Genomic DNA, 16,382 nt, shown 5'->3' on the forward strand with positions numbered 1-16,382 from the left:
AAAATGTTGTGTTTGGAGCAAATCCAATCAACACATTAATGAGTACCATTCTCTACATTTACAAGCCTAATGGTGACTGCATCATGTTATGGGTATGTGTGTAATTGTTATGGACTGGAGAGTTTTTCAGGATAACATTTTTACGGAATGGAGCTAAGCACAGGCAAAATCCTAGAGGAAAACCTGGTTCAGTCTGCTTTCCACCAGACACTGGGAGATTAACTCACCTTTCAGCAGGACAATAACCTAAAACACAAGGCCAAATATACACTGGAGTTGCTTACCAAGAAGACATTGAATGTTCATGAGTGGCAAAGTTACTGTTGACTTAAATCAATTGGAAAATCTGTCAAGACCTAAAATTGTCTGTCTACCAAAGATCAACAACCAGTTTGACAGAGCTTAAAGAATTTTGAAAGGAATAAGGGGCAAATGCTGCACACTCCAGGTGTGGAAAGCTCTTACCCAGAAAAACTCACAGCTGTAATCGCTGCCAAAGGTGCTTCTGCAAACTATTGACTCAGGGTTGTGAATACCTTTATAAGTGAGAGATTTCTGTAATTCATTTCTAATTATTTTTTAAAATCTAAAAAAATGTTTTTACTTTGTCATTATGAGGTATTGTGTGAAGATGGATGAACAAAAAAACAATTGAATCCATTTTGAATTCAGGCTGTAACAACAAAGTGTGGAATAACTCAAGGCGTAAGAATACTTTCTGAAGGCCCTGTATATAATACCTTCATTGTCAATTTACAATTATAATATTTTTGCTCAGGCCAGTATTCAGACATGTCATTGTATGAAACTAAAAAGCAACATGGTTAGCCTGCCATGACCCAGTAGATATTGATGTGACTGTATGCAGGTTAGGGTACGTACCGTGCAGAGTTGGTCATAGCTATGCAGAAGGTGTCGTCAAAGGAGGTGAGTTCGTAGGGTTTGAAGAACTCTGTGTAGGTATCGATGCTCTCGTCGTAACGGTTCACTCTCCTCACCCCTACCTTCTTCATATTCTCCTCACAGGGAACTGGAAGCACACACACACCCTGATTAGGACACGTCACACTAACATATTGTACATACGCCACATGCTCATAGTGTATACACAATCACACACACCGTGAAATTAGAGAAAAGCATATTCTTTTCATTTACGTCGGTCATGATTTTGACTTTGAGACAAACTTTACTTTCCAACCCAGATGTGTGTATGATTGAATAGATACCTTCATCATAGGGCAGAGGCAGGTAGGATAAGATCCCCTCCGACCACCAGTACGTATAGCTAGAGAGAAACACACAACAAGGATTAGCTAACAGCGTTCAACATTATGATAAATGCAAGTTTCCGTAAGGTTTGCATACTCTACCTTCACTGCCATAACACCAATGAATACCGTACGTCCATAACCCAGATATGAAACTAGGATTCAGCTTGACGACAGCCTAACAACTAATACGTCATCCCTTTAATTCAATGAAGTCCAGTTTGTGTAAATAAATACAGCAATTATAGAGAGTTGTGTGGCTGGTTGAGAGGAAAAAGACTGACTGCAGATTTCGTTTCTTATGATAATAACATAGTCATCTTGGTCTTTGTAACTGAATGGTGGAGTGGCCACAGCAATCTGGGTCTGTCATTATGACAGCAGCACAACCACAAATAATTGACTGAACACAGTCAGGCAGGTAGGCAGACAGATCTGGGTCAGAACATACGAGAAGAGAAAGGGAAAGAGGGAGTGAGAGAATGGAAGACAGAAAGAGAGGAGAGTGAAAGACAGTGAGAGGGGGTGAGAGGGCGTCAAAGTAAAAATAAAGAATGAGAGAGCGGTAGTAGAGGTCTGCTACCCTTTTGATTTATTTTACCTTTATTTAACTAGGCAAGTCAGTTAAGAACAAATTCTTATTTACAATGACGGCCTAGGAACAGTGGGTTAACTGCCTGTTCAGGGGCAGAACGACAGATTTGAACCTTGTCAGCTCGGGGGTTTGAACTCGCAGCCTTCCGGTTACTAGTCCAACGCTCTAACCACTAGGCTACCCTACCCGAGCCCCGATATTATACGTGGGGTTAGGGACGGGTAGGGACTGTTTTTTCATGGATCCAGTGACAGACAGAGAGGAGCAGCTAATGGATTTACTAAGGGAGGAAGTTACTTCTGATTTTGGGTTTTGGGCAGGGCCTTAAATTTGCCAAAAGCAATCAGGCCTGGGTAGGGTAGGGCCTGAACATCGCGGGCATGGTTAGGGCTCGGCTTAAAATTCATGACTGTGCAGGGCTAGAGGGCTAGAGGGAGCGAGGGGGTGGAGAGGGTGTGAAATAAAAAAGAAAGAATGAGACAGAGAGCGAGTGTGTCCGAGAGAGAGGGACCAAGAGAAGGAGAAGAGACACTTAATTATAAAACATTTTAAAGAAAGGCAAAGGAGTGGGTTCAAATATGGGTAAGAACCAAGAGAAAAGGAAAAAGACAAAAAAAAGAGAGAGAGAGCCAGAAGACGAGGGTGAGTGAGACGGTGGGATGGAGAGTGGGGTTACAGTGAGAGGAAGCAGGGTAAGTGGGAGCCAAGGTGCACTCGAAGCCCCAGAGATGATGACGGGGGAGTTGATCACCTGTCTCCTGCTAGCACACAGCAGAGGTGATAGAAAGGGAAGGAAGCCATAACTTACAGTACTGACAGAGAGTTGCCCTCTCCTTGCTTTGAATAAACCCTCTTAAGACTCTTAACACAGCAAATGTAAAGTGTTCCCTTCTCTGGTCAGAAACTCACATACAGGGGTGGTGGTGGGGACAGAGCTTTCTTTCTACACAGAGGTAGATATATGCCTTCACGTGCGCTCTCAGGCAACACACACACTCAGACAAGCTTGAGCACGAGCACACGCACGCACACACACCTGTTCTGCAGTTAAGCCCTCTGCTGTAAAAGAAACACAGATGCAGCTGGTAATCTTGTCTAAGTGATCTCCCACCAGGCATATTAGCGTGTAAGTACGCATCTGCCGTGGTGTGTGTACCTGCGCCTGTCGTGGGTCAACGCCATAGAGTTCCTCTGGTGCAGGTAGAAGTCAGTGGGCAGCTCCCAGAGGTGAGGCTTAGACTCTGACGGCTGGTACACCTGCAGAAACAGGTTGATGGCATCCTGCCGGTCTGCATCTGAGAGAGAGAGAGAGTCACAGAGACAATGATATATTAAGCACAATATGTACAAGACCGAGGTGGAAGTAACAGGAAGTAAATGTATCCTTTGTGTCCACATCACTAAGGAGTTAACACAGTCCACACACACCCACACAGTTGTGAAGAGGGCACGACAGAGCCTCTTCCTCCCCAGGAGGCTGAAAAGATATGGCATGGGCCCTGAGATCCTTAAGAAGTTCTACAGCCGCACCGTTGAGAGCATCTTCCCTGGCTGCATCCCCGCTTAGTACGGCAACTGCTTGGCATCCGACCGCAAGGCGCTATAGAGGGTGGTCAGTACGGCCCAGTAGATCACTGGGGCTGAGCTCCCTGCCATCCTGCATATCGACTCAGTACTGGTACTCCCTGTATATAGTCATGTTATTACCTCGTACCCCTGCACATCGACTCAGTACTGGTACTCCCTGTATATAGTCATGTTATTACCTCGTACCCCTGCACATCGACTCAGTACTGGTACTTCCTGTATATATACATGTTATTACCTCGTACCCCTGCACATCGACTCAGTACTGGTACTCCCTGTATATAGTCATGTTATTACCTCGTACCCCTGCATATCGACTCAGTACTGGTACTTCCTGTATATAGTCATGTTATTACCTCGTACCCCTGCACATCGACTCAGTACTGGTACTCCCTGTATATAGTCATGTTATTACCTCGTACCCCTGCACATCGACTCAGTACTGGTACTCCTGTATATAGTCATGTTATTACCTCGTACCCCTGCACATCAACTCAGTACTGGTACTCCCTGTATATAGTCATGTTATTACCTCGTACCCCTGCATATCGACTCAGTACTGGTACTTCCTGTATATAGTCATGTTATTACCTCGTACCCCTGCACATCGACTCAGTACTGGTACTCCCTGTATATAGTCATGTTATTACCTCGTACCCCTGCACATCGACTCAGTAATGGTACTCCCTGTATATAGTCATGTTATTACCTCGTACCCCTGCACATCGACTCAGTACTGGTTCAGTAACCATTCAGATTATTCATCATCTATTCTTTGAGGTCACTCTCTTTTCAATGGGATTTCATTGGGAATCCAGATTTCTAAGGGACCTTCTTGCAGTTCCTATCGCTTCCACAACAGTCTTTAGAAATTGGTTGAGGTTATTCCTTTGTGTAATGTAGAAGTACAGCCATCTTGAACGAGGGTCACTTGAAGTGCACTGTTTGATAGAGGCGCGTGACCTGAAAGCATGCTTCAGTTTGTTTTCTTCCTGTATTGTACACAGATCATCCAGTCTTCAATTTTATCGATTTTTTACATAAAAAAATACCTAAAGTTGAATTACAAAAGTCGTTTGAAATGTTTTGGCAAAGTATGCGTCCCACATATCCCAGAGAGGTTAACACAGCGCGCATCCAACCCGGAAGCCAGCCGCACCAATGTGCACGAAACACCGTGCACCTGGCGACCTGGTTGGCACACACTGCGCCCGGCCTGCCACAGGAGTCGCTAGTGCGCGATCAGACAAGGATATCGGCCAAACCCTCCCTAACCCAGACCACGCTAGGCCAATTGTGCATCGCCCCATGGACCACCTGGTCGCGGCCGGCTGCAACAGAGCCTGGGCTCGAACCAAGAGTCTCTGGTGGCACAGCTAGCACTGCGATGCAGTGCCCTAGACCACTACGCCACCCGGGAGGCCACTTTAAGGTCATTTTGACCACACGGTCATTTTGGAGCTAGATAAAATGGAAGAGGAGGATAGAGAGAGAAACATGAAGATGAATCATCTAATACAACTACATGTACATTAACGGCTCCAGGGACTCCTGTGATGAATACATGAGGGGAAAACATCATTAAAACCAGACAGTTTGTAGGTGTGGCAGATGGGTGCTGCAGAGATCATCGTTCGGCCGTCTGCGTGTCATGTGTTTTACCATGTTGTGGTGACGCGAGGTGTGATTGATTAGGTTTCTACACCTCCCTCTCTGCTGCGCAGCCCCGTACTAACACACTTAAGGGCCAAGGCGGGTAATTAGCTGCAAAACGAGGGTGTTTGGCAGCAATTACAGGCTCTTTCTATCTCTCTCTCTGGTCATTTCTAGAGGTAATTTTCATCATATTCAATAAATAAATCAGGAGTTAATGTCAAAAAATGGAGGAATACACACAGCTACAAACATCAAGGAGAAGAAAATGTGTTTTTTACATTTCTGTGTGCGTTAATTGTACATGGGAGGCAGGTTAGTGTGTGTGTGTGTGTTAGAGCTTGTGTTCATTTAATTCAACACTATTGTTTCTCTGTTCTGTACATCCTCCACAGATGCAATAGATTCTGCATGTACAATGTGATGTCAATGCTACACCTGTCCTCTGTTATATACTTTAAATAACTGTTGTTCTGAGAAAGGGGTTACAGCTCAAGGGAAACACTTTGCAAAACAGTGTGTGTGTGTGTGTGTGTGTGTGTGTGTGAGGTGTGTGTGTGTGTTTGAGGTGTGTGTGTGTGTGTGTGTGTGAGGTGTGTGTGTGTATGTGTGTGTGAGTGAGGTGTGTGTGAGGTGTGTGTGTGTGTGTGTGAGGTGTGTGTGAGTGTGAGTGTGAGGTGTGTGTGTGTGTGTGTGTGTGAGTGAGTGTGTGTGTGTGTGTGTGTGTGTGTGTGTGTGTGTGTGAGGTGTGTGTGTGGTCTCCATCATGAAACATGACATATTTAATGAAGGACCCTATGACATCATGCACAGGTGAGCTCCAAAGCTCACGTCCGGCCAAAAGTTTGACATGACCTTGAGAGTCAGTGAGGCAAGAGTAATATTGGGGCAATGACTAAATAAAAACATTAGCCTTGCCTGTGTGACTGAAATCACACACCGTCCCTAACCCACACAAACATCCTGTATTGTCAGGAACAGTGTGAGAGGAGAGGCATGATGAGGGGAGAAAAAGAAGAATGGGAGGAACCCAGAGGAAAGAAGGTAGAAAGGCAAAACAAGTATTGCTGTGAAACTGACCATTTTGCATCTTGTCACATGTTTCAGTCACCACTGACAGGTGCACAGGCCGTACACATCCGTTACATTAGTTTCCAAGAAAGACACCCGACGTTTCAAAGAGATTTACAAGGCAGAAGGTCCCTGGGGCGTTGTACCTGTTCTATTAAGAAGTTGCCTAAGGACTAAAGGTAACAGGGAATGAAGTTGATCACAAATACAAAGTCACCAATGTCTTTGTTATGCAACTGTATCGACTACATGCCTATATATTTTGACCAGTCATATTGAAATCAATTTCATGCTAATTCAATTGAGTTGTATTTTGCTCATTGTAGTCTACAGTCTGAAATCGTGTCTCAATATATTTCATGGTGTAGCATGTGCACATTTTTATATGGTAATTATAGGGTAATGCCTATGAGCATTAGAATAAGTTGCCTCAATATTTACAGCCATAGGTGATAATATCGCTCTAGAAGCTGATCTGTCGTCAGTATTGTGGAATTATTCTCCTAATGTTAAGGTAGACCAAGACTTTAATTGAGGAAGCTGATCCGAGAGCAGCGCTGCTTGTCTTTCGATCACATGCCTCAACTACACACTTAACAAATGTTCTCTCTGTGTGGAGTTTTGGGAAACGCATGTTACATCTTCGGCGGTTGTAGGAACGATGCATCACTCAAACACTCGTAAGCCTAAATTCCATCGCTATCGGGAAACTGGGTCCTGCATAATTTTATAAAGTGGGGTTATGACTATATTCTTGACGCTTTACAGCATGGTTATCCAATCACTACCCATCAACAATAAATGCAGCCCATATCAAAATGCAAGTTACTATCTAGAGAACACTATAGGGAATAAATACTATAGGGAATTAGATCAAGCTACTAGAGGTTTGTTAGTAATCTACAGTAATTATGTCATGTTAAAACATTATTAGTCACTCCTCCTCAGTGAACAGAAAGCACAGAGCTTGGAACATCATTCAACTGTAGGTAATACTGTACAGTGCATTTAGAAAGTATTCAAACCCCTTAACCTTTTCCACATTTTGTTACGTTACAGCCTTATTCTAAAATTGATTCAAAATAGTTGTTTTCTCTCTCTTCAATCTACACACAAGTCCCCATAATAACAAAGCAAAAACAGGTTTTTAGCTACAAGCTTGGCACACCTGTATTTGGGGAGTTTCTCCCATTCTTCCCTGCAGATGCTCTCAAGCTGTCAGGTTGGATGGGGAGCGTCGCTGCACAGCTATTTTCAGGTCTCTCCAAAGATGTTAGATCGGGTTCAAGTCCGGGCTCTGGCTGGGTCACTCAAGGACATTCAGAGACTTGTCCCGAAGCCACTCTTGTGTTGTCCTGGCTGTGCTTAGGGTCTTGGTCCTGTAGGAAGGTGAACCTTCACCCCAGTCTAAGGTACTGAGTGAGGTTTTCATCAAGGATCTCTGTACTTTTCTCCATTTATATTTCCCTCGATCCTGACTAGTCTCCCAGTCCCTGCCGCTGAAAAACATCCCCACAGCATGATGCTTCCACCACCATGCTTCACCATTTGGATAGTGCCAGGTTTCCTCCAGACGTGACGCTTGACATTCAGGTCAAAGAGTTCAATCTTGGTTTCATTAGACCAGAGAATCTTGTTTCTCATGGTCAGAGTCCTTTAGGTGTCTTTGGCTATCATGTGCATTTTATTGAGGAGTGGCTTCTGTCTGGCTACCCTAAAGGCCTGATTGGTTAAGTGCTGCAGAGATAGTTGTCCTTCTGGAAGGTTCTCCCATCTCCACAGAGGAACTCTGGAGCTCTGTTAGAGTGACCATCGGATTCTTGGTCACCTCCCTGACCAAGACCCTTCTCCCCACGATTGCTCAGTTTGGCTGGGCGGCCAGCTCTAGGAAGAGTCTTGGTGGTTCAAAACTTCTTCCATTTAAAAATGGAGGCCACTGTGTTCTTGGGGACCTTCAATGCTGCAGAAATGTATTGGTACACCCAGATCTGTGCCTCAACACAATCCTGTCTCGGAGCTCTACGGACAATTCCTTGAACCTCATGGCTTGGTTTTTGCTCTGACATGCACTATCAACTGTGGGACCTTATATAGACAGCTGTGTGCCTTTCCAAATGATGTACAATCAATGTAATTTAACACCAGTGTACTCCAATCAAGTTGTAGAAACATCTTAAGGATGATCAATGGAAAGCTCAATTTCAAGTCTCAAAGCAAAAGGGACTGAATACTTTTGTAAATAAAAAAATCTGTTTTCACTTTTTCATGATGGGTTATTGTGTGTAGATTGAGGAACAATTCTTATTTAATCAATTTTAGAATAAGGCTGTAACGTAACAAAATGTGGAAAAAGTCTAGGGGTTTGAATACTTTCCGAATGCACTGCATGTACCTCAGCCAGAAAAACATATGTGCCTCTTAGAACAGATTGAATTGCAGACGTTTTCAGCTCTAACAATGTTCCAACATTCAACTTGGACACGATACTGTACAGACTCATCTTAGAACATGTAACAGCTCTTTCTCTTGGATGTCAGTTACAGTCCAATCTTCTTTGAACATCTTGCCATTGAACATCTTGCCGTAAAATAAACAAGAGCCTATGAATGAATAAAAACCCTCAATTACAGTTACGAAAAAAGATAGAGTTCAGAATAGTCTAATAGGAGACAGACTGTTGGGTTGAGAGGGGTAGGAGAGAGAGGCTACAGTAAGAAAAACCAAATGAGAGTTGTTTTAGCATTAGTGACGACAACGAGGGTGGTGACTCAACACAACACAATATCATAATAGGAAAAGGAAATGCAATCATGGGAAATAAGCACTGTGACAGTCTGTCTGATCCCATCCTCAGTGGCACAGTAGTTTGGCCTTTTGACTTCTTTTCTTTGTTCTCTCCATCTTTTTGGAACCCGAGTGTTGTGAGGGATGAAGCGTATATCATAGTCCACAGATGGTAAGACGCGTTAGTCCCGTGTCCCATTGTGACATAGCTACGCCCGAATGCGCACCCCCCCTCCCCCCAATTCCCAAACAACGTGGCTCTGGTACGTGTCCTCGAATCATTTGAATGTGTTGACAGTTGGAGAAACACTCCTTCAAATTAGTGGAGTCGGCTTTTTCAGCCACACCCGCTGCTGACTGGTATATAAAATCGAGGAAACAGCCATGCAATCGCCATAGACAAACGTTGGCAGTAGAATGGCCATACTGCAGAGCTCAGTGACTTTCAACGTGGCACTGTCATAGGATGCCACCTTTCCAATAAGTCAGCCCTGCTAGAGCTGCCCCAGTCAACTGCAAGTGCTGTTATTGTGTAGTGGAAATGTCTAGGAGCAACAGCAGCTCAGCCGCAAAGTGGTAGGCCACACAAGCTCACAGAACGGGACCACCGAGTGCTGAAGCAACACTCACTAAAGAGTTCCAAACGGCCTCTGGAAGCAATATCAGCACAATAACTGTTCGTCAGGAGATCACCAAGATCACCTTGCGCAATGCCAAGTGTCAGCTGGAGTGGTGTAAAGCTTGACGCCATTGAACTCTGGAGCAGTGCAAATGCGTTCTCTGGAGTGATGAATCACACTTCACCATCTGGCAGTCCAACGGATGAATCTTGGTTTGGCGGATACCAAGAGAACTCTACGTGCCCCAATGCATAGTGACAACTGTAAAGTTTGGTGGAGGAGCAATAATGGTCTAGGGCTGTTTTTCAGGGTTCGGGCTAGGCCCCTTAGTTCCAGTGAAGGGAAATATTAACGCTACAGCACACAATGACATTTAGCATACAATGACATTCTGTGTTTCCAACTTTGTGGCAACAGTTTGACACTGTACAGACTAAGTGCACAAAGCAAGGTCCATACAGAAATGGTTTGTCGAGATCCATGTGGAAGAACTTGACTGGCCTGCACAGTGCTCTGACCTCAACCCCATTGAACACCTTTGGGATGAATTGGAAAACAGACTGCGAGCCAGGCCTAATCTCCCAACATCAGTGCCCGACCTCACTAATGCTCTAGTCCCTGCAGCAATGTTCCAACAGCTAGTGGAAAGCCTTCCCAGAAGAGTGGATTTTGGAATGAGATGTTCGACAAGCATTCTTTTGGATATGTTGTGCAGCTTGACCTGCGTTGAGAATTCGAAAAGTATGAACGTCAACGGTCCAATATTCTAGAACACTGCTGTGCGTACAAGTTTTGGACAATGATGGACGCTTAAGGGTGGGATAAGTGTCAGCTCTGTCGTACTAACCATCAGGCATAGATGACACATCTGGGTTAACCAGCACTCAGTCTAACTGTTACCGGCCAATCAAAATGATCCTGTATCTATATTAGTCTGATGACAGACATTGGTTGGTGCAGGGAGGGCAGGGTGTGTGAGGACAAAGGAAGACAGTGACTCACCACTCGACATCACACACAGAGATGTTGCAATTGACTTCTGCAGCCAAAAGAGAAGAGGAGTTTCTTGTGTCGTCTCTTGATGAAATGCTCTACTCAAACCCAAAAGGGTGGGTTTAGTGTGGAAAGTTAGTCTTGAACGTGCTAACGCACACACACACACAGGCTCACTAACGAATACCTGGCCACAACACTGACATCAAACTGATTCCCACTCAGCAGAAGAATGAGTTAGAGTGGCCCCTCATCCTCTCACAGGCCCCTGAGGCCCTCTTTTCTCCCACTCACTCCATCGCAGCTAGGCCCTAGCAGATCTCATTGTGGATATCTTATATGACGCCTGGGGTTCTGGTGTACGTCATTTCTGAACACTAATACCAATGAGGATAGTTTCATCCTGAACTAGAGAACAGTAAACTTTCATTGCCACCACAATCAGATGACTGTGTGTGTGTGTGTGTGTGTGTGTGTGTGTGTGTGTGTGTGTGTGTGTGTGTGTGTGTGTAGTCAACACAAGGTAAATTACATCAACCTAGGGAGGCACGGAGGTTTTTCATATAAAAATATTTGGATGCAATAACAGAGATAATAATAATCTCATCCAAAAGAAACAATTATTTTCCTCCATATTCCAATAATATAATTTCTCTATTTAGGCCTAACTGTTTTGTATTTGTATTTATTATGGATCCCCATTAGCACTCTTCCTGGGGTCCAGTAAAATTAAGGCAATTACTGTTGACTGGATTATTCCCATGATTCACTTGGATTGAGTTAAACTAAACATGGTCCCCAGTAAAACACTCCAGGGTCACTTTCCTCACTAAAGTTTGAGGGAGACAGGAAGTCATGTGTTAGTTGAGTGGAGAGAAGCCATTTTGTCCCCTGTAAGGTGTCAGTGTGACTGAAGGGAGATATTTTTTTGTTTGTTAATTTAACCTTTATTTAACTAGGAAAGTCAGTTAAGAACAAATTCTTGTTTACAATGACAGCCTACCCCGGCCAAACCCAGACGACGCTGGGCCAATTGTGCACCGCCCTATCATTACCAGGATATGGGTCCTGTGGTGCTGGTAGACTGAATGTTACACTGGGGGGTGTCATGAGGATGTATAATTCAACGTCGTGAAGGAAGCCTAATTTCATCATAATTAGTGTGGAGGTGGGCGAGGGTGTGTGTGTGTCCATGCAAATGAAATGCATGCGTGTGTGACTGTGGATCTTTGTACGTGTGAGGGTGATTCAGAAGAAAGTGCTCTGGGAGACCGAGGAGAGTTTCTACAGCTCTGATGTTAAATCTTCCAGCAACAGGAGATGTAGGAGACCGAGACGAGGGGAAGCCTTCTAATCAACCCCCTGTCTACAGTGTTCTGAACAGCAAAGGGCTGTGAACTAAGACGTAGAGAGACTGTGATTTTAAGGTAAAAAGGGAACACTTCTAAGCCAAGAACACAACCAGATGCACTTAGTGCTGTGTAGAGTAGGTTTTCCTGTGTTTTATATACTCTGTTCTAAAGGCAATAGAGTTCTACTCATAGAATTAGAATAGTAAATTAATAGGATCTCTACAGTTCCACCCCTCTGCTCTAACTCTTCCCCACAATGTCGTGTCCTCAAACAATGTAGCTGGTAAATACAATAAATAAATCAGTATTGGACACATTCACAGTAGTTGATTTATTAGGGTCTTTATGGCAATGCTGAAGACTGATGTGAAGAAGGGGGATAATATATAGCTCTCTACACAGTGTTTCTCTGCCAGAATAATTTACAGCAATTAGTCTCCACTGTAATGCAAACTGTGTGCGTGTGTGTAATCCCGTGGGAGAGAGATAGGGTGTGTAAACATCACATGATGTATGACATTATTACGAGGTTGCCACTTACCGTACGCTGGGTCTGCAAACTCATTATAGATTTGATTTGAAATGTAACTAAGGAGTTGGGAGGGGGTGGTCACATTATCTGACAGAGAGAGCATAGAGGTAGTGGGAGCAATGGTGGGAAGAGTGGATGAGGAGGGGGGGCAGAATAAAATGAGGGGGTGAGGAGGGGAGAAGGAAGAGTGGATGAGGAGGGGGCAGGAAGAGTGGATGAGGAGGGGGCAGGAAGAGTGGATGAGGAGGGGGCAGGAAGAGTGGATGAGGAAGGGGGCAGGAAGAGTGGATGAGGAAGGGGGCAGGAAGAGTGGATGAGGAGGGGGCAGGAAGAGTGGATGAGGAGGGGGCAGGAAGAGTGGATGAGGAGGGGGCAGGAAGAGTGGATGAGGAGGGGGCAGGAAGGGTGGATGAGGAGGGGGAATGAAGAGTTAATGAGGAGGGGGTGGGAGAAAAGGAGGGGGCAGGAGAAGAGGGGGTGAGGAGGGGAGAAGGAAGAGTGGATGAGGAGGGAGACAGGAGAAGAGGAGGGGGACGGGAGAAGAGGGGGTGAGGAGGGGAGAAGGAAGAGTGGATGAGGAGGGAGACAGGAGAAGAGGAAGGGTGGGAGAAGAGGGGTGAGGAGGGGAGAAGGAAGAGTGGATGAGGAGGGGGAAAGGAAGAGTGGATGAGGAGGGGACGGGAGAAGAGGAGGGGGACGGGAGAAGAGGGGGTGAGGAGGGGAGAAGGAAGAGTGGATGAGGAGGGAGACAGGAGAAGAGGGGGACGGGACAAGGAAGAGTGGATAAGGAGAGGGAGGGAGAAGATGAGGGGGCAGGAAGAGTGGATGATGGGGGCAGGAGAAAAAGAGGAGGGCAGGAAGAGTGGATGAGGAGGGGGCAGGAGAAAAGGAGGAGGGGGCGGGAGAAGGGGACGGGAGGGGAGAAGGAAGAGTGGATAAGGTGGGTGGTGGGAGAAGAGGAGGGGGGGCAGAAGAGTGGATAAGGAGGGGGTGGGAGAAGAGGAGGGGGCAGGAAGAGTGGATGAGGAGGGGTGGGAGAAGAGGAGGATGTGAGAAGAGGAGGGGCGGGAGAAGAGGAGGATGAGGAGGGGAGAAGGAAGAGTGGATGAGGAGGGGGGCGGGAGAAGAGGAGGGGAACGGGAGAAGAAGGGGGAATGAAGATTGGATGAAGAGCGGGGCAGGAGAAGAGGAGGGGGTGAGGAGGGGAGAAGGAAGAGTGGATGAGGAGTGGGGTGGGAGAATGGGGGGAGAAGATGAAGGAATCGGCTGAAGAGGAGGAGGCGGGAGAAGAGGGGGTGGCAGGAGAAGAGGAGGGGGTGAGGAGGGGAGAAGGAAGAGTGGAAAAGGAGGGGGGTGGGAGAAGAGGAGGGGGCAGGAAGAGTGGATGAGGAGAGGGGTGAGGGGACGGGATGAGGAGGGGGAGAGGATGGGGAGAGGGGATGAGGAAAAGGAGGGGGAGAGGGGATGAGGGTGAGGGGAGAGGAGGGGGTGAGGGGATGAGGAGGGGTAATGAGAGAGAAAGAGACACTAGTGGATGAGTAAGCAGTGGTGTCAGGGCAGGGGTGAATGGAGTATGTGTGTGTATATAGGGGGATCCTGAGTGAGTGTGTTGCCGTAGTAACAATACGGGGGTGATAAGTGTGTGGTATGAAGTGGTCATACCTCGGAGGCACCGTTACCCCGGAGAGACTACTACCTACATAAGAAATCTCAAACTAGGGCTGTCAAGAGAGACTACCTAGATTCAGGATGCCTGTAAAGAATTTGTAAAGAAAGTATTTTTGTTATGACAGATTGCGTGTGTGTGTGTGTGTGTGTGTGTGTGTGTGTGTGTGTGTGTGTGTGTGTGTGTGTGTGTGTGTGGTGTGTGTGTGTGTGTGTGTGTGTGAGCATGTGGGTGTGTGTGAGCATGTAGGTGTGTGTGAGCATGTGGGTGTGTGTGGGTGTGTGTGAGCATGTGGGTGTGTGTGAGCATGTGGGTGTGTGTGAGCATGTGGGTGTGTGTGAGCATGTGGGTGTGTGTGAGCATGTGGGTGTGTGTGGGTGTGTGTTAGCATGTGGGTGTGTGTGAGCATGTGGGTGTGTGTGGGTGTGTGTGAGCATGTGGGTGTGTGTGAGCATGTGGGTGTGTGTGAGCATGTGGGTGTGTGTGTGTGAGCATGTGGGTGTGTGTGAGCATGTGGGTGTGTGTGAGCATGTGGGTGTGTGTGGGTGTGTGTGAGCATGTGGGTGTGTGTGAGCATGTGGGTGTGTGTGAGCATGTGGGTGTGTGTGAGCATGTGGGTGTGTGTGAGCATGTGGGTGTGTGTGGGTGTGTGTTAGCATGTGGGTGTGTGTGAGCATGTGGGTGTGTGTGGGTGTGTGTGAGCATGTGGGTGTGTGTGAGCATGTGGGTGTGTGTGAGCATGTGGGTGTGTGTGTGTGAGCATGTGGGTGTGTGTGAGCATGTGGGTGTGTGTGGGTGAGCATGTGGGTGTGTGTGAGCATGTGTGTGCTTGCGAGCATAAGACACCATTCTGTGTACTTCTGGCCCTTCTTTGGACACTGTGTTAACAAACCTCCAGACGAGCTTCAATGCCATACAACTCTCCTTCCATGGCCTCCAACTGCTCTTAAATGCAAGTAAAACTAAATGCATGCTCTTCAACCAATCGCTGCCCGCACCTGGCCGCCCGTCTAGCATCACTACTCTGGACGGTTCTGACTTAGAATATGTGGACAAATACAAATACCTAGGTGTCTGGTTAGACTGCAAACTCTCCTTCCAGACTCACATTAAGCATCTCCAATCCAAAATGTAATCTAGAATTGGCTTCCTATTTTGCAACAAAATAGCCCCCAACACTCTACTCAGCAAATTGGATGTAGTCTATAACAGTGCCATCTGTTTTGTCACAAAGCCCCATATACTACCCACCACTGCAACCTGTATGCTCTCGTTGACTGGCCCTCACTTCATATTCGTCGCCAAACCCACTGGCTCCAGGTCATCTATAAGTCTATGTTAGGTAAAGCCCCGCCTTATCTCAGCTCACTGGTCACCATAGCAGCACCCACCCGTAGCACGCTCTCCAGCAGGTATATTTCACTGGTCACCCCTAAAGTCAACTCCTCCTTTGGCCGCCTTTCCTTCCAGTTCTCTGCTGCCAATGACTGGAACGAATTGCAAAAATCACTGAAGCTGGAGACTCATATCTCCCTCACTAACTTTAAGCATCATCTGTCAGAGCAGCTTACAGATCATTGCACCTGTACATAGCCCATCTGTAAAGAGCCCACCCAACTACCTCATCCCCATATTGCTATTTATTTCTTTGCTTCTTTGCACCCCAGAATCTCTAATTGCACATTCATCTTCTGCACATCTATCACTCCAGAGTTTAATTGCTAAATTGTAATTATTATTTCGCCACTATGGCCTATTTATTGCCTCACCTCCCTAATCTTATTCCATTTGCACACACTGTATATAGACTTTTCTATTGTGTTATTGACTGTATGTTTGTTTATTCCATGTGTAACTCTGTGTTGTTGGTGTCACACTGCTTTGCTTTATCTTGGCCAGGTAGCAGTTGTAAATGAGAACTAGTTCTCAACTGGCCTACCTGGTTAAATAAAGGTGATATAAAAGTGTGTGTCCGTATCTACCTGAGAAAGCGTTGCTATAGTAACGGGACAGGGTCTGCATGATGTCTTTGGAGTGCTGTGTCCAGGGGGCTATCTTCCGGTAGGTCTTCACCCTGTGGACAAGCTGGGAGCCCCCGTACTGCAGAGACAGGGTGTCCCCATGGTCTTCATACAGCTCCTCAAACAGCCTGAATTGGGGAGGGGGGTAAAGGTCACACAAGGTCAGAGATGTCAACAGCATTTTCTAATTACTTATGTCAACTTTCAGAAAATGTGTAAGTGAGTCTCAGAGGCGAG

The 16,382-nt window shown here is 46.2% G+C and overlaps 1 protein-coding gene across 2 annotated transcripts in view; it reads right to left on the bottom strand.

Annotated features, from left to right (window-relative positions):
- fig4a (FIG4 phosphoinositide 5-phosphatase a) overlaps positions 1-16,382 on the bottom strand; it is a 104,723-nt gene that overhangs the window by 31,639 nt on the left and 56,702 nt on the right. For both annotated transcript variants that reach the window (XM_024378321.1, XM_024378320.1), the window contains 4 exons: positions 16,107-16,273; positions 3,023-3,161; positions 1,230-1,288; positions 883-1,030 (listed from right to left, as the gene is read on the bottom strand). In XM_024378321.1, the coding sequence (XP_024234089.1) occupies positions 883-1,030; positions 1,230-1,288; positions 3,023-3,161; positions 16,107-16,273 (513 nt within the window). The remainder of the gene's footprint in view (positions 1-882; positions 1,031-1,229; positions 1,289-3,022; positions 3,162-16,106; positions 16,274-16,382) is intronic.

Source organism: Oncorhynchus tshawytscha, linkage group LG18, assembly GCF_018296145.1.
Source record: "Oncorhynchus tshawytscha isolate Ot180627B linkage group LG18, Otsh_v2.0, whole genome shotgun sequence".
NCBI classification, from domain to species: domain Eukaryota; kingdom Metazoa; phylum Chordata; class Actinopteri; order Salmoniformes; family Salmonidae; genus Oncorhynchus; species Oncorhynchus tshawytscha.